This window comes from Geotrypetes seraphini, chromosome 19, assembly GCF_902459505.1.
Source record: "Geotrypetes seraphini chromosome 19, aGeoSer1.1, whole genome shotgun sequence".
Lineage (NCBI taxonomy): Eukaryota > Metazoa > Chordata > Amphibia > Gymnophiona > Dermophiidae > Geotrypetes > Geotrypetes seraphini.
Genome location: NC_047102.1, coordinates 2,896,156 through 2,915,054, shown reverse-complemented (window position 1 = coordinate 2,915,054; position 18,899 = coordinate 2,896,156). Strand labels below are relative to the sequence as shown.

Below are 18,899 nucleotides of genomic sequence, written 5' to 3'. Positions count from 1 at the left end.
GATGCTAAATCATAGGGTGACAGGCAGAGAGAACAACAGGAAAAAGAGTGGAAGCAATCTTGAACCCTGAGGGTGAGGGCAGAGAGAGGTGGTGAGATGATTGATCATGGGGAGAGGGACAAAAGGGAATAGAGATGGGATAGGAAGATAGTGGAAGTAAAAGGACAGGGAGATGTATGTTTTTAGATGTATCTAAATAAAAATAATAACAAAAAATTTATCTTTTTTATGTCATCTTAGCATATTTTATGCTGCAGAACGAATTATTTTTTTTTACATGTATTCCTATGGGAAAACGCGTTTCACATAACGAACGTTTCACATAACAAACTTGCTCCTGGAACCAATTAAGTTCGTTGTGTGAGGCACCACTGTATATTCATACATAAACTAACATTTAAAAAAGCCAAGTATAAAACCCAGCAAGAGAAGGAAAAGGCATAAGGCATGTGCATATATAGACAAGCAACAAAAATACATTCTGTATTTTTCGCTCCATAAGATGCACTTTTTCCACCCCCAAAAAGGGGGTAGAAAAGTGGGGGCATCTTATGGAGCGAATACTCTTTCCCCTCCCTCTCTCCCGGTACCTTTTTAAAGGTGTGATGCTCTCCTTCTGGACGTCCTTCTTTGGAAGCAGAGCGGCACGACGCAGAAGCGCGACCTTTGCGCTTCCTGCCTGGTCTCGCGTCGCACAGTGATTGGCTGATTTCAGTTCTCGATGAGAAGACAGTAAGCGCAAAGGTCGTGCTCCTACTTTGCGCCGCTCTGTTTCCAAAGACAGCAATCCAGCAGGAGAGCACCACAACTGTAAAAAGGTACCGGGGCGGCTTCGGGATGGAGGCAGACGGCGTCACCTGCTGCCAACGTCGGGTGCAGGCGGCTTCGGGCGGGCCCATTTGCAATCAGAAGCCGCCTGCAGTGAGGGAGCCCGCCCGAATCCAACCACACCCGAAACCGCCCATACACAGCCCACAGAGAGAAGCCGCCCAAAACAAAGGAGCCTGTCCGAAGACGCGAGCACCAGAAGCAGCCCGCCCGCAGCCCTTAGTCAGAAGCCTTCCACAGTGAAGTAGCCCACCCAAAGCTGCCCACGCCCGAAGCTGAAGCAGCCCGCCCGCAGCCCACAATCAGAAGCTGCCCACAGCTGAAGCCGCCAGCAGATGAAACAGCCCACCTGGAGCACACAGTCAGAAGCTGACTGCAGGGAAGTAGCCGGCACAAAGCCGCCTGCACCCAAAGTTGCCAGTAGCAGTAGCTGCCTGCTCGCAGCAAACAGTCAGAATCCACCCGCATCCGATGCCGCCAGCAGCTGAACAGTCCACAGTCAGAAGACGCACACAGCGAAGTAGCCCGCCTGAAGCTGCCTGCATCCGAAGTCCCCAGCAGCCGAAGACGCCCACCCGCAGCTCTAAGCCGTCCCGGTACCTTTTTAAAGTTCTGGAGCTCTCCTGCTGGATGGCTGTCTTTGAAAGCAGAACAGCGCGAAGCAGAAGTGCGACCATTGCGCTTACTGCCTTCTCATCAAAAACTAACATCAGCCAATCAATCAATGAGCGACACGAGACCAGACAGTAAGTGCAAAGGTCACGCTTCTGCTTCGCGCTGCTCTGCTTCCAAAGACAGCCATCCAGCAGGAGAGCACCAAAACTTTAAAAAGGTACCAGGACGGCTTCGGGCTGCGGGCGGGCGTCTTCGGCTGCTGGGGACTTCGGGTGCGGGTGGCTTCAGGCGGGCTCCTTCGCTGCGGGCGGCTTCTGACTGTGGGCTGCAGGCGGGCTGTTCGGTTGCTGGCGGCTTCGGGTGTGGGTAGATTCTGACTGTGGGCTGCGAGCGGGCAGCTTCGGCTACTGGCAACATTGGGTGCAGGCGGCTTCGTGCCGGCTACTTCCCTGCAGTCAGCTTCTGACTGTGTGCTCCAGGTGGGCTGTTTCATCTGCTGGCGGCTTCTGATTGTGGGCTGCGGGCGGGCTGCTTCAGCTTTGGGCGCGGGCGGCTTTGGGTGGGCTACTTCACTGTGGAAGGCTTCTGACTAAGGGCTGCGGGCGGGCTGCTTCTGGTGCTCGCGGCTTCGGACAGGCTCCTTTGTTTTGGGCGGCTTCTCTCTGTAGGCTGTGTATGGGCGGCTTCGGGCGTGGTTGGATTCAAGTGGGCTCCTTCGTTGCGGGCGGAGGGTGGGCTAGATCGACTGTTAGCGGCTTCTGAAGCAGGCGGGTGGCATATGCATATATAGACAACTATAAAAATACATAATGACGTCAAAGAAGCATATAGTGCATATGAAAACCCAGCAAAGAAAAGGAAAAGGCATATGCATGAGCATATATAGAGAAGCATCAAAATACATAATGTCAAAAGAGCATATAGTGCATATGAAAACCCAGCAAAGAAAAGGAAAAGGCATATGCATGAGCATATATAGAGAAGCATCAAAATACATAAGGTCAAAGGAGCATATAGTGCATATGAAAACCCAGAAAAGAAAAGGAAAAGGCATATGGCATGAGCATATGTAGACAAGCATCAAAATACATAAGGTCAAAGGAGCATATAGTGCATATGAAAACCCAGAAAAGAAAAGGAAAAGGCATATGGCATGAGCATATGTAGAGAAGCATCAAAATACATAAGGTCAAAGGAGCATATAGTGCATATGAAAACCCAGAAAAGAAAAGGAAAAGGCATATGGCATGAGCATATGTAGAGAAGCATCAAAATACATAAGGTCAAAGGAGCATATAGTGCATATGAAAACCCAGAAAAGAAAAGGAAAAGGCATATGGCATGAGCATATGTAGAGAAGCATCAAAATACATAAGGTCAAAGGAGCATATAGTGCATATGAAAACCCAGAATAGAAAAGGAAAAGGCATATGGCATGAGCATATGTAGAGAAGCATCAAAATACATAAGGTCAAAGGAGCATATAGTGCATATGAAATCCCAGAAAAGAAAAGGAAAAGGCATATGGCATGAGCATATATAGAGAAGCATCAAAATACATAAGGTCAAAGGAGCATATAGTGCATATGAAATCCCAGAAAAGAAAAGGAAAAGGCATATGCATGTGCATATATAGACAACCAACAAAAATACATTCCGTATTTTTCGCTCCATAAGATGCACTTTTTCCACCCCCAAAGAGGGGGTAGAAAAGTGGGGGCATCTTATGGAGCGAATACTCTTTCCCCTCCCTCCCTCCCTCCCGGTACCTTTTTAAAGGTGTGATGCTCTCCTTCTGGACGTCCTTCTTTGGAAGCAGATCGGCACGACGCAGAAGCGCGACCTTTGCGCTTCCTGCCTGGTCTCGCGTCGCACAGTGATTGGCTGATTTCAGTTCTCGATGAGAAGACAGTAAGCGCAAAGGTCGTGCTCCTACTTCGCGCCACTCTGTTTCCAAAGATAGCAATCTAGTAGGAGAGCACCACAACAGTAAAAAGGTACCGGGGCAGCTTCGGGCTGGAGGCCGACGGCGTCACCTGCTGCCAACGTCGGGTGCAAGCGGCTTCGGGCGGGCCCATTTGCAATCAGAAGCCGCCTGCAGTGAGGGAGCCCGCCCGAATCCAACCACACCCGAAACCGCCCATACACAGCCCACAGAGAGAAGCCGCCCAAAACAAAGGAGCCTGTCCGAAGCCGCGAGCACCAGAAGCAGCCCGCCCGCAGCCTATAGTCAGAAGCCTTCCACAGTGAAGTAGCCCGCCAAAGCCGCCCGCCCCCGAAGCCGAAGCAGCCCGCCCGCAGTCCACAGTCAGAAGCTGCCCGCAGTCGATGCCGCCAGCAGATGAAACAGCCCACCTGGAGCACACAGTCAGAAGCTGACTGCAGGGAAGTAGCCGGCACGAAGCCGCCTGCACCCAAAGTTGCCAGTAGCCGTAGCTGCCTGCTCGCAGCAAACAGTCAGAATCCACCCGCATCCAATGCCGCCAGCAGCTGAACAGCCTGCCTGCAGTCCACAGTCAGAAGCCGCCCACAGCGAAGTAGCCCGCCTGAAGCTGCCTGCATCCGAAGTCCCCAGCAGCCAAAGACGCCCACCCGCAGCTCTAAGCCGTCCCGGTACCTTTTTAAAGTTCTGGAGCTCTCCTGCTGGATGGCTGTCTTTTAAAGCAGAACAGCGCTAAGCAGAAGTGCGACCATTGCAATTACTGCCTTCTCATCAAAAACTAACATCAGCCAATCAATCAATGAGCGACACGAGACCAGACAGTAAGTGCAAAGGTCGCGCTTCTGCTTCGCGCTGCTCTGCTTCCAAAGACAGCCATCCAGCAGGAGAGCACCACAACTTTAAAAAGGTACCGGGACGGCTTCGAGCTGCGGGCGGGCGGCTTCGGTTGTTGGGGACTTCGGGTGCGGGCGGCTTCAGGCGGGCTGCTTCGCTACAGGCGGCTTCTGACTGTGGGCTGCAGGCGGGCTGTTAAGCTGCTGGCGGCTTCGGGTGCGGGTGGATTCTGACTGTGGGCTGCGAGCGGGCAGCTACGGCTACTGGCAATTTTGGGTGCAGGCGGCTTCGTGCCGGCTACTTCCTTGCAGTCGGCTTCTGACTGTGTGCTCCAGGTGGGCTGTTTCATCTGCTGGCGGCGGCGGGTGCGGGTAGCTTGACTGTGGACCTCGGGCGGGCTGCTTCGGCTTCGGGTGGCTTTGGGCGGGCTATTTCGTTGTGGAAGGCTTCTGACTATGGGCTGCGGGCAGGCTGCTTTAGGTGCAGGCAGCTTCGGACAGGCTCCTTTGTTTCGGGTGGCATCTGTCTGTGGGCTGTGTACGGGCGGGTTCGGGTGTGGTCGGATTCAGGCGGGCTCCTTCGCTGCGGGCGGCTTCTGACTGTAGGCTGCATGTGGGCTACTTCGGCTGACGGCAGCTTCTGGTGCCGGCGGCTTTGTGGGCGGCTTCCAACTGTGAGCTATGGGCGGGCGGCTTCTGCTTCGGGCGGAATCCTTCAGGTGCGGGCGGTTTATGACTGTGGGCTTCGGGCGGGTGGCTTCGGTTTCGGATGCGAGCGGCTTCGGACGGACAGATTCTGACTGCGGGCTGCAGGCGGGCGGTTTTGGCTTAGGGTGTGGGTGGCTTCGACCGGGCTCCTTTGGCATCGGGTGTGGGCGGCTTCTGACTATGGGCTGCGGGCGGGCTACTTCGACTGCTGGCGGCTTTGGGTGTGGGTGGGGACTTCAGGCGGGCGAGCACGGCGACTTTTGACTGTGGGTTGCGAACGGGTGCGTCTTATAGATCGAAAAACACGGTAATAACATCAAAGGTGCATGTAGTTTATATAAAAACCATTACATACATGAAGCATAAGGTGTATTCATACATAAAACAACATTTAAAAGTTCAAGTATAAAAACCCAGCAAGAGAAGGAAAAGGCATAAGGCATGTGCATATATAGACAAGCATCAAAATACATAAAAACCTCAAAAGAGGCAGACTTGCACGGTTTGTGTCTGAATATGGCCGTTTGGGGGAGGATGGCCTGGAGAGGCCTTCAATGGCTGTGAGGGTGTAGATGGGCTGGAGTAGGTTTTCACGGAGATTTCAGCAGTTGGAACCCAAGCACAGCACCGGGTAGAGCTTTGGATTCTTGCCCAGAAATAGCTAATAAGAAAAAATTTAAAAAAAAATTTAAATTGAATCAGGTTGTGCAGACTGGATGGACCATTCGGGTCTTTATCTGCCGTCATCTATTATGTAACTATGAAGATATAGTATATATAAAAACCCAGCAAAGAGTGGGAACAGGTATATGGCATGAGCATATATAGACAAGCATGAAAATACATAATAACCTCAAAGGAGGATTTAGTGCATATAAAAACCCAGCAAGAAAAGGAAAAGGCATAAGGCATCTGCATATATACACAAGCATCAAAATACATAATAACCTCAAAGGAAGATGCAGTGCATATAAAAACCTAGCAAGAGAAGGAAAAGGCAAATGCATTTGCATATATACACAAGCATCAAAATACATAATAACCTCAAAGGAGGATGCAGTGCATATAAAAACCCAGCAAGAGAAGGAAAAGGCAAAAGGCATTTGCATATATACACAAGCATCAAAATACATAATAACCTCAAAGGAAGATGCAGTGCATATAAAAACCTAGCAAGAGAAGGAAAAGGCAAATGCATTTGCATATATACACAAGCATCAAAATACATAATAACCTCAAAGGAGGATGCAGTGCATATAAAAACCTAGCAAGAGAAGGAAAAGGCAAATGCATTTGCATATATATACAAGCATCAAAATACATAATAACCTCAAAGGAAGATGCAGTGCATATAAAAACCTAGTAAGAGAAGGAAAAGGCAAATGCATTTGCATATATACACAAGCATCAAAATACATAATAACCTCAAAGGAAGATGCAGTGCATATAAAAACCTAGCAAGAGAAGGAAAAGGCAAAATGCATTTGCATTTATAGATAAGCATCAAAATACATAATGTCAAAGGAGCATATATAGTGCATATAAAATCCCAGCAAAGAGAAGGAAAACACACAGGGCATGTGCATATATAGACAAGCATCAAAGTATATAATAATCTCAAAAGAGCAAACTTGCCCGGTCTGTCTGTATATGGCAGTTTAGTGGAAAATGGGCTGGAGAGGCCTTCAATGGCTGGGAGTAGGTTTTGATGGAGATTTCGGCACTTGGAACTCAAGCACAGCACCGGGTAGAGCTTTGGATTCTTGCCCAGAAATAGCTAAGAAGAAAAAAATTAAATTGAATCAGGTTGGGCAGACTGGAAGGACCATTTGGGTTTTTATCTGCCGTCATCTACTATGTCACTATGAGGATGTAGTATATATAAAAATCCAGCAAAGAAAAGGAAAATGCATATGGCATGTGCATATATAAACAAGCATCAAAATATATAATAACCTCAAAAGAGGCAAACTTGCCCAGTCTGTCTGTATATGGCCGTTTGGGGGAGGATAGGCTGGAGAGGGCTTCAATGGCTGGGAGGGTGTAGATGGGCTGGTGTAGGTTTTGATGGATATTTCAGCACTTGGAACCCAAGCACAGTACCGGGTAGAGCTTTGGATTCTTGCCTAGAAATAGCTAAGAAGAAAAAAATTTAAAAAATTTAAATTGAATTAGGTTGGGCAGACTGGTCTTTATCTGCCGTCATCTACTATGTTACTATGAAGATGTAGTATATATAAAAACCCAGCAAGAGAAGGAAAAGGCAAAATGCATTTGCATTTATAGACAAGCATCAAAATACATAATGTCAAAGGAGCATATATAGTGCATATAAAATCCCAGCAAGAGAAGGAAAAGGCAAAAGGCATTTGCATATATAGATAAGCATCAAAATACATAATAACCTCTCAGTAGTGCATATAAAAAACACTAGATACATGAAGCATAAGGTATATTCATACATAGCACAGCATAAAAATGCAAGTCTGAAAAACCAGTGAGAGGGCAAAGGAAGCCTGGAAAAGCATCTTGGGAAGGGGTCAAACTGCCCGTCCTTAACAATCTGAGCTCGGACCGATCCTAATGCTTTTCCCTCCCTTTGCCGAGACTAAAAGCGGCACCGACCTCAGGGCAAAAGTCTCGGCATAGGGAGGGTTAAAGCATTAGGATCCGTCAGGAAGATCCGTCAGGTCCGCTTTTTACCCCTTGCAAGCCTATCAACGCAATAGGAACAATATGGAAAAGCAAGAAGCCTAAAGCATTTCTATGGATAGACCCGCTGGAAATACAGGGAGAAAAAAAGGCATTATGCGAGCTGTATAAAAAAAAAAAAAAAAAAGCAAACAAACTAGTAAAACACACAGGGATTTCCGGTACGGGACAACGCGTTAAAAAAACACCGAACTGATAAAGGTGAATAAATACTTAAACACACTATGAAGGAAACCAGAAAGTTAATAAAAATAAAAAAAAAAAAAGACACGCGTAAAACTGTTTGGGTTTGACTGGAAAACTGAACAAAACCGTACCGGAAAAAAATACTTAAACTTATCATGAAGGAAGCCAGAAAGTTAATAATAATAAAAAATGAAAAAATACTTAAACGTACCATGAAGGAAGCCAGAAAGTTAATAAAAATTAAAAAAAAGACAAGCGTAAAACTGTTTGACTTTTGACTGGAAAACTGAACAAAGCCGCGAAAGACAAAGGCGCGCGCCGCAAATTGAGCGCAGCGCGGAGGCGCGCGCCGCACAAAATTACTGTTTTTAGGGCTCCGACGGGGGACGTGGGGGGGGGGAACCCCTCCAGTTTACTTAATAGACATCGCGCCGGCGTTATGGGGAGTTTGTAACCCTCCACATTTTACTGTAAACTTCACTTTTTCCCTAAAAACAGGGAAAAAGTTAAGTTTTCAGTAAAATGTGGGGGGTTACAACCCCCACACCCCCACAACGCGGCGCGATGTCTATTAAGTAAACTGGCGGGGTCCCCCCCCCCCCGTCCCCAGTCGGAGCCCTAAAAACAGTAATTTAGAGCGGCGCGCGCCTCCGCGCTGCGCTCAATGGTCTGGGCGCGTCTTTGTCCCGGCGCGCTTTTGATCTGACACTTAAACATACCATGAAGGAACCCAGAAAGTTATTAATAATAATAATAATAATAAAAAAGAGAAGCGTAAAACTGTTTAACTTTTGACTGGAAAACTGAACAAAACCGAACCGGGAAAAAAATACTTAAACGTACCATGAAGGAACCCAGAAAGTTAATAAAAAAAAAAAAAAAAAAAAAAGACAAGCGTAAAACTGTTTGACTTTTGACTGGAAAACTGAACAAAACCGCGAAAGACAAAGGCGCGCGCCGCACAAAATTACAGTTTTTAGGGGCTCCGACGGGGGGGTTTGTTGGGGAACCCCCCCCCCTCCAGTTTACTTAATAGACATCGCGCCGGCGTTATGGGGAGTTTGGGGGGGTTGTAACCCTCCACATTTTACTGTAAACTTCACTTTTTCCCTAAAAACAGGGAAAAAGTTAAGTTTTCAGTAAAATGGGGGGGGGTTACATCCCCCACACCCCCACAACGCGGCGCGATGTCTATTAAGTAAACTGGCGGGGTTCCCCCCCCCCCACGCCCCCCGTCGGAGCCCTAAAAACAGTAATTTAGAGCGGCGCGCGCCTCCGCGCTGCGCTCAATGGTCTGGGCGCGTCTTTGTCCCGGCGCGCTTTTAACCCAGAAAATTAATAATAATAAAAAAGAGAAGCGTAAAATTGTTTGACTTTTGACTGGAAAACTGAACAAAACCGAACCGGAAAAAAAATACTTAAACGTACCATGAAGGAACCCAGAAAGTTATTATTATTAATAATAAAAAAGAGAAGCGTTTTTAGGGGCTCCGACGGGGGGTTTTGTTGGGGAACCCCCCCCCCCTCCAGTTTACTTAATAGACATCGCGCCGGCGTTATGGGGAGTTTGTAACCCTCCACATTTTACTGTAAACTTCACTTTTTCCCTAAAAACAGGGAAAAAGTTAAGTTTTCAGTAAAATGTGGGGGGGTTACATCCCCCACACCCCAACAACGCGGCGCGATGTCTATTAAGTAAACTGGCGGGGTTCCCCCCCCCCCCCACGTCCCCCGTCGGAGCCCTAAAAACAGTAATTTAGAGCGGCGCGCGCGTCCGCGCTGCGCTCAATGGTCTGGGCGCGCCTTTGATCTGACACTTAAACATACCATGAAGGAACCCAGAAAGTTATTAATAATAAAAAAGAGAAGCATAAAACTGTTTAACTTTGACTGGAAAACTGAACAAAACCGAACCGGGAAAAAAAATACTTAAACGTACCATGAAGGAACCCAGAAAGTTAATAATAATAATAATAAAAAAGAGAAGCGTAAAACTGTTTGACTTTTGACTGGAAAACTGAATAAAACTGTACCTGACGAAAGTGTCGAGTCGAAAAAAGAAACCCCAAAATGGCACAACTGTGGAACACAAAAGACCCGCGGGCGAGAAAGCTGGGGGTTGCACGGCGGAGGGGGGGGGGGGCATGAAGAGAGGCCGTACCTGAGACATGCAAAAGTCACAGAACATCAGCGAAGCCGCGAGCAGAGCTTTCGCCCGAGCGCTCGAGCAGCAACGCGCAAACTCCTGACTGAAAGCGAAGTGGCGCGAGCCCGGCTTTTTAACCTTGTGCTCGAGGTCAAGCGGTCACGTGACGTTTCGAGAAAAGACGTTTCGAGAAAAGGCGTTTCGCGAAAAGGCGCCAAAACTGCAATCGAGAAAAACAAGCCCGGACAATAAACTAAATAGAAGAGAAAATTCTAGAACCTACCCTGAAAAATCTGAAAAAAAAGAAAGGAAGGCCTAAAAAACCCCGAGGGCCACCAGCCTGAGTATAAACGTTGTTGAGGTGGGAGTTGGGATGTACTAAATGCAGGATGCAGGTGACGTGGGTAAGAAAGCCCTGCACAGCTCAATGTAAAACATACCCAATGCTGTGCTATACTGAACATCCCTTATAGAAAAAAAAAATCATGAAGGAGCCGGTGGGAGGAATATAAGGGACATATTATGAGAGACAAAAATGGGCAAGAACAGAAAAATAAAAAAATTTGGCAACTGTGGAATTGCGGCTTCATATAAGAAACATAGGCCAGGGTTTTAAGGCCTACATTTCTGATGACAATTGTGGCTATGAAGGCGCTTTATGATGACTAATGCCACTTCCGGTGATAGCCTCTGGCGATAGCCATGCCTGCAGTGGCATTACGCGTCCTACAGCGCCTTTCTAGATGGGAGAATGGCAGCCATTTTGAAGGCACCCTTTGGCGCCTCCGTTTTTTTTAAAGTCAGTTCTTAATTGGTTTTAATTGAGGCTGTCAATTACTCTGCTGTTTCTCACCAATTAAAACAATTAAGTTAGGCGGTGGTAGGATGTCTATGGCCGCCTAACGTAGAGCGCCGTTACTAGAATCGGGGCCTATCTCCTATGCTGTGAAGAGCACCCGTCCCAGAATGCCCTTTATAGGATACCTTTCAGCGCTGATATTTTCTTGGTGCTGAATTTTCAGTGCCATTTACTGAATCCGGCTCAATTTGTCCAAAATTATCCATCTAGAAGGGGGATGGGATTCACAGAGCCAATGTATGTTGTCGCTTGAATATATACCTTAAACGTCTAAGTGGCAATATTCAGCCTCTACGGCACGGTCTCAAACTCAAACCCTTTGCAGGGCTACATTTTGGATTTGTAGGTACTCAGAAAAAAAATAGTTAATGTCTTATTAAAGAAATGGCAGTTTTGCATGAGGTAAAACTCTTTATAGTTTATAAATCTTTCCTTTTGGCTAAGTCTTAATAATAATATTGTCATTTATAATTAAAGAGACGTATGATCAAGAAACTGTTTGGGCCTGGTGGGCCGCATGTGGCCGCATGTGGCCCCCTTGTCACGTGTTTGAGACCACTGGCCTAACTTAATTGTTTTAATTGGTGAGAGTAATTGACAGCCTCGATTAAAACCAATTAAGAACTGACTTTAAAAAAATACGGAGGCGCCAAAGGGTGCCTTCAAAATGGCTGCCATTCTCCCATCTAGAAAGGAAAGATTTATAAACTATAAAGAGTTTTACCTCATGCAAAATTGTCATTTCTTGAATACGACATTAACTAATTTTTTCTGCGGCCCTCCAAGTACCTACAGATCCACAATGTGGCCCTGCAAATGATTTGAGTTTGAGACCACTGAGTTAGGTGGTGGTGGGATGTCTATGGCCACCTAACGTAGAGCGCCATTACTAGAATCGGGGCCTATCTCCTATGCTGTGAAGAGCACCCGTCCCAGAATGCCCTTTATAGGATACCTTTCAGCGCTGATATTTTCTTGGTGCTGAATTTTCAGTGCCATTTACTGAATCCGGCTCAATTTGTCCGAAATTATCCATTTAGAAGGGGGATGGGATTCACAGAGATAGGCCCTGATTCTAGTAATGGCGGCCATAGACATCCTACCACCATCTAACAGTTAGGCCCATATGCTGCTTACTCTTGCATCTTCATTATTTTAATGCAATGCTATTGCTTTAGGATGTTATGGAAAAAAGAATAATGCAGATAGCTTGGACAGTTTTAGTTTTTGTGGACTTGAATCTGTTGGCTTCATGTTACTATTTTATCTTCTCTGTAGGTTAGACAAAGCAATATTTCCTAAAATATGGGAGAATCCTCAGCATGCAGCACAAATATTAGCAGTGGTCCTACAATTTCAATTCCACTGCTGCATTTCATTTTCAACCGAAATGATCTTGAAAATGCTACTTAATCATGTCTTTTTCTCTGAGCTAATGCTGGAAAAGTGCATTATATTCTCTTTAGAGTCAGGCTTTCATTTTAGTTGAGTAAATCATGAGCCATTAAAGATGGATGCAATTCTTAGTATCGACTAAAAGCTTGACTGCCTGATCGTCCAGCACCTGCCCCGTTAGGTTGTCTAGAAAATAACAGAAATGTAACTTACTTTGCTAATAGCTAAACACACGCATTTTGGCAAACAGTTTCGTTGTGGCAAGCAGGTACACCGAAGCATGTCAGTGGGAGACTTGGTTGGACCTGAACCACATTTCCTGTTTCACGCTCTTGGCATTACCAATGAATGGTTGGCAAAGCCAGTGGACAGTGTGGTCTGAAGATCCAAACTTCCGTACCACTGAACAGTTTGTCAATACCATGAAGGTGGTTAATGACACAGCCGAGCGAGGTGTTCAACTGATAACCGATTCTGCCAGTGGCATCACCACAGACCCAGTTCAGCATGAGGCCTTGTTGCAAGGAATTAAACAGCATCACGAGCCTTATCGTATTCAATCATTCCAGGGCGCGAGTTACAGAGCCACGCCATGATAGGCGGTTGAAATGTAGACCCAGAAAACCCAGGTCTACATTTCAGCCGCTAGACCGCAGCAGCTGAGTGTGGCAGGGGGATTCCCCAAAGCCGCAGTTCTGTAGGGCACCGGTTACAAAATTGCAGCTTTGGGAAGTCCCTACCGTTCAGCTGATGGGGGAACGGCCACGGCAGGGAACCCCCGAACCCCACCACAAGTCAGCCGGCAGGAGAAATTCTCATTTCCTCCTGGTGACTAGCGGTGAGGTGGGACAGGAATCTTCTCTGCCCTGTCCTAGCCGGCTCTGCATCTCCCCTCCTGCTTCCTGGACCCTGGATCTGTCACAGGCCTCCGTAAGCCCTTGTGGTCCAGTGGTGAGCTGGGGCAGGAGTAATCCTCTTACGCTTCTGTCTTGCTACTGAAAAGGCTGCTGCAAGTTTTCACCCTTAGAGAGCTTACAATGAGTTTTCACACTGCTTTATCGTCTATTATTTAGAAAATATGGTTTTAATTTGCAGTTTCCTATCTTTTTTGCTTTTAGGTATGAATACAAGTAGAAGTGAAACGAGTAAAGATCACTCACTAAAGTCCTCTAGGAGAAGCATGCCGTGCTTAGCCCAGAGCCAAACGCATCCTCAGAACCTGAACAAACACTCTTCGTGGCTTCAACCCAATCGGATCTCACCGCAGCCCCTCAGTGCAGAATCACCTGAAATACATGCAGAACAGGAACGAGGTAGAGTGATTTTTAACCATACAAAAAGCTTTGTTTGTACAGTTAACTAATGGGCATTAAGCCCTTAATGTGTGGTTAACGCATACCAACAGGTTACCACAGAAATGCGTTAAAGCGTTTTGCAATATTTTTCCTGTTGGTATGCATTAACACACGTATTACTGATTCTGAAAATTATTCTTTGGAGGGGGCATGCCCAAGTTAGAAAATGGGCATTATTCTTGGCTTATAGACTCTCTCTTGTAGGTCTCCACCATCAGCTGCCTTTGTATAGATAGATAGAGAGGGGCCAACTTTTCAAAATTATTGGGGGGGGGGGGTGCTAAACCTAATGGAAATTACCTCTCCCTGGACACAGTCAAGGAGTTTGTTCAATATTAGGGGGGGGGTGCTCAAGCACTCACAGCACCCGCAGACTTGGCTTCTATAGATAGATAGATCAATAGATATTTGTATAGATATAGATAGAGAGATATGAAAGATATATATATATTGGGTTTAGCACCCCCCCCCCAATAATTTTGAAAAGTTGGCTCCTCTCTATCTATCTATACAAAGGCAGCTGATGGTGGAGACCTACAAGAGAGAATATATATATTTTAATTTACACAGTGATGTAGTAAGTGGGGGACGACAGACTGCCCTGGGCGCCGTCTTGGTGTGGCGCCAGCACCTTTCCTCCTCTCCGTCCCTGCTCCTTCCCACTCCTCCCCCGCCTCACGCACGCCTTCAATTCACCCCCCCCCCCCCCCCCCCACAATACTTCTAGCTCTTTGCCGGCATGAGCAGCAGCTCCAACCTTCTTATCGTGCCAGCCTCGTCGCTCCCCTCTGACGTCACTTCCGGGTCCCGCGACTAGGAAGTGACATCAGAAGGAGAGCCGATGCTGGCACAGGCAACGAGTTAGAGATGCTGCTTGCACCAGGGAAGCATGTGCGGCGGGGGTGGAGAAGAGGGCGACAGGAGACCCCCACCACCCCGGGTACCTCCCACCCTCCCTATGCCACTGTATATATATATATATATATATATATATATATATATATATATATATGCTTGGTTTTCTGTAGGTGTTTGCACTGGAAGTTGGTTTTGCCTTCCTTACAACCCCCACCCCGAAGGAAGCAGTAGATGAAACATGGACGTGTTTGGATTTTTTTATAATACGTGTCTCATTTTTATATGTAAAATTTGGACAAAATGTAAAAATTTTAGTCTATGGACACGTTAACGGTTAGCGCATAGCACACCTTAGTAAAAGAAGGGGTTAGTGATCTATGAGCTGTCAGTCCCTCAATGTATTAATCTTTCAAAGAAGTAAGATACAAACTTGCTATGTACAGAATTTTGTTTCATTTTGTTTCATTTTGTTGCCAATCTTATAGAAGTTTCATAATAGCTTTGATTGATGGATTTCATTTCTTCCGTAATCTGGCCTGAACTGCCCCTCGAGAACATTAACGATCGAATGAATTAAGTGTGTGTGGTTAATTTTTAATTAGGAAACATCAAGGAGGAATGTTTTAACAAATAATGTTTTACTGTGGATAGGAACAGTAATGGTGACGTCAACAGCAGAGGATCTAACTACACCTCACTAGCTTCCTGTTGAAGGTTCACAAGTTGTCAAGTCCTGCAAAATAGATAACCAGCTAGATCAGGGGTATCAAAGCCCCTCCTCGAGGGCCACAATCCAGTCAGGTTTTCAGGATTTCCCCAATGAATATGCATGAGATCTATTTGCATGCGCTACTTTCAATGCATATTCATTGGGGAAATCCTGAAAACCCGACTGGATTGCGGCCCTTGAGGAGGGATTTTGACACCCCTGAGCTAGATGGAAAAAAATTAAGCGGCTGAATTTGTGTTGTTTGATATTAATGTTTTTCATTCTAGATAAAACGTAATGGTATTTGGACGTTTATACTCTTAAAAAAAAAAGACCAAAGCTTTCTTTCCGTACCATGGACAATTTTCCCATTGAATTTTGGAAGACAGTGTAAGGCAGTAGTTCCCAACCCTGTCCTGGAGGACCACCAGGCCATTCGGGTTTTAGGGATAGCCCTAATGAATATGCATGGGGCAGATTCACATGCCTGTCACCTCCATTATATGCAAACCTCTCTCATGCATATTCATTAGGGCTATCCCAAAAACCCGACTGTTCTGGTGGTCCTCCAGGATAGGGTTGAGAATCACTGGTGTAAAGGATTTGGAAGAGAAACAAGGGGCATAAACCTATAAGGGATATCCTGAATCTTGGAATAATATGATCTATCGCAACCTTAGAAATAATAACACATTATGCTCCCTAGAGTATTGGTAAAGAAACAAGAGTAAATACTTCTTTATTGATATAGGGTGGTAGATGCTTGGATGACCTCCTGGTGGAAATGATTCTTTCAGGAGAAACACAAAGCCATTGAAAAATGAAGGCAAAGAAACAAGAATAAATACTTCTTTATAGGTATAGAGTGGTGGATACATGGGTGACCTCCTAGTGGAAATGATTCTTACAGATAAAAAAAAACTATGGCCCAGATTTTAAAAACAACACTGATTTTCTAGGTACCAGTAGGCACCCATACCTCCGTTAAAAATGCTATCCAAACGGCGTTTTTAACAGGGATTTCAGGCACATATAGGCACTTTAAGCCTTTGAATGCCAAAGTAGGCATGGTCAACGCCCGAAGTGGTGTTTGGTGGCTTAAAGTGTCTACGTAGGCACGATTCACATGAAGATAGGCACTGGAAATGTAGTCCAGGAAAACCCTGGTCTACATTTCTGGTGCCTATCTTTCACATTGGCGTGATTCTGAAGCTGGCACTGATGCGTAATTGACACGTGATAGGTAGCGGCTTATAAGGTGGCCACCAATATTGGTACTAGTTTGAGACTACAGGCCTGTGTGGCCTATCCAGACTACTCATCCATGCCATCTGCTCTCTCTTTCATTCCCTTAGAGATCTTATGGCTTTTTATATATTTATGGGAACTCCCGTCAGCTTCTATTAGTTCCAGTGAATTAGCATAGTAAAATGTAGAAGATATTTGAGTACCGGAGCCTAAGGGTCTGATTTGTAAAAGGTTTAACTTATGCATTACAGTGGGGCAATTATGTGATATAAAACAGGTCTTTGTGATCCACTTTATAAAGAGTGATTCCCATTGTAACAAACTATGAATCATGTCTTGGTATATTTGACTGGTTGCCTTAGCAGCTGTAGAGGGAGCTCCAGAGATGTCACGGAAGCAGTCACACGAGACAAGTTTTAATGGGCAATCAAGTCCTCTTAGCCACGGACCACTTGCCTGCAAGTTTGAGGGCTTTTCTCACAGATTTACTGTTTTCAAAGTGCAATCCCTTGAGCAAAATATTTAATGCGGGGGAAAAAGCAATGTCATGGATGATGGAGATCGGCCATGTTCCAAGTTTTTCTATCGCGCTATTTTTTCTTGCAAACTTTCATCCCTTAACTTTTTGACTCTGTACTTTATGGGGTCGATGCGCTGATTTTGCCAAACTGAATATGCATTTCAAAGCTGGGGCTGAGGATCCAATCACAAGAGGACAACTAGGGAGCAGATGAGTTTACGCTGCTCTTTGGGATCAAGATTTTAGACAACTATTCTTGGTATCTATGTCATACTTGGAGTTCAGAAGACATTTGAAGACTTATGGGGTCTTTTACTAAGGCGCGCACTAATTGATTTAGCACACGCTAAATGCTAATGCACCCATGGAATATAATGGGCATGTTAGCATTTATCACGCTAAATCGGTTAGCGCCTTAGTAAAAGACCCCTTTATTTATTTTCCAGATTTGGGGGTAAAATTAATTTTCTTCATTGTTCTATTTGTGATATAAGTTAATCTTTTGTAAACCGCATAGATCCTTACGGTCTATAAAGTCGATTTTTATGTTTTATGTTATATTTAATAAACTTTTTCAGGCTCAGATTCCACTGGAGTCATGATGCAATAACCAGCAAATGTTCTTTTGCAGGAACCTCATTATCCTTTTTTAATGTGAATTTACAGAATAAGGAGGGAAACCCTCTTTGTGCATCTTAGAGTCATGACATCAATGCATTGTGGAGTTGTTCTATAAGTGTGTGGTCAAAGCCTACTCTATAATGGCAACTGGTTGCTCAGATTTCAGTCTAGAATACTAATGTGTCCTGGTATTCGTACACCTTACATTTATGGGCTCACAGTTACAACAGCCATAGACCTGCATCTCAATGGTGCGACCTCACCTTGAGCATTGTGTTCAGTTCTAATCTCCTTACCTCAAAAAAGATATAGTGGCACCAGAAAAGGTTCAAAGAAGAACGATCAAGATGATAAAGGGGATGGAACTCCTCTCGTATGAGGAAAGACTAAAGAGATTAGGACTCTTCAACTTGGAAAAGAGACGGCTGAGGGGAGATAGGATCGAAGTCAACAAAATCCCGAGTGGTGTAAAATGGGTACAAGTGGATCGATTTTATTCTGCATCAAGATTTACAAAGACTAGGGGACACTCAATGAACGTGCAGAGTAATACTTTTAAAACCGATAGGAGGAAATATTTTTTCACTCAGAGAATAGTTAAGCTCTTGAATGTGTTGCCAAAGGATGTGGTAAAAGCGATTAATATAGCTAGTTTTAAAAAAGGTTTGGACAAGCTCCTGGAGGAAAAGTCTTTAAACTGCTGTTGAGACAGACATGGGAGAAGCCACTGCTTGCTCTGGAATGCTGCTATTTGGGTTTTTGCCAGGTACTTGTGACTTGTATTGGCCTCCGTCAAGACGGAATACAGGGTTAGATGGACCATTGGTCTGACCCAGTAAGGCTATTCTTATATTCTTATCTCTCATTGGGCATAAAATGCAGCTAGGGTGTTCGTAACTTATTGTATTCTGTAAGTTGTGCATGGAAGTGGCAGCCCCTCCAATTTCCATACTTCCCTACATTTTGGAATCTGCAGGAATAATTGTGGCCCAGACTGCCACTGTTGAGCTCGTTGGACTTTGGATGTTTCTTATGCTCTTGCTTTCAGAGAGCGAGTGTGCGTGGAAGCCTCTAGAAGCATCCTTGGCTTCAGGCATATTCTCAGCTCTTTGCTTTCCTTCAGTATTCTAGCAATCTACTGGAAACATGCCTCCTAAAATCAAAGCCAGGTAAAGGTATTGTGATTCTGAAATATAAGGATTTCCCCCCCCCCCTTGGAATTCTGTTGCTGTTTAATGCATGCATTATTCAAAGGGAAATTATCCTTTTCACAGTGGAACACTTTACTCTTCCAATAGCTTTTCTCCTGCATCAGTTAAGTAATAACAGAAGCGCAAATGGAACAAACCAAGAGCCCGATGCAA

General features: G+C 45.4%; 1 protein-coding gene across 1 annotated transcript in view; it reads left to right on the top strand.

Moving 5' to 3' along the window:
• Positions 1 to 13,344: 13,344 nt before the first annotated feature.
• The window catches only part of ANO3 (anoctamin 3), a 94,514-nt gene continuing 88,959 nt past the window's right edge, over positions 13,345 to 18,899 (top strand). Inside the window, exon 1 of the mRNA XM_033928711.1 lies at positions 13,345 to 13,537. Within this exon, the coding sequence (XP_033784602.1) occupies positions 13,345 to 13,537 (193 nt within the window). The remainder of the gene's footprint in view (positions 13,538 to 18,899) is intronic.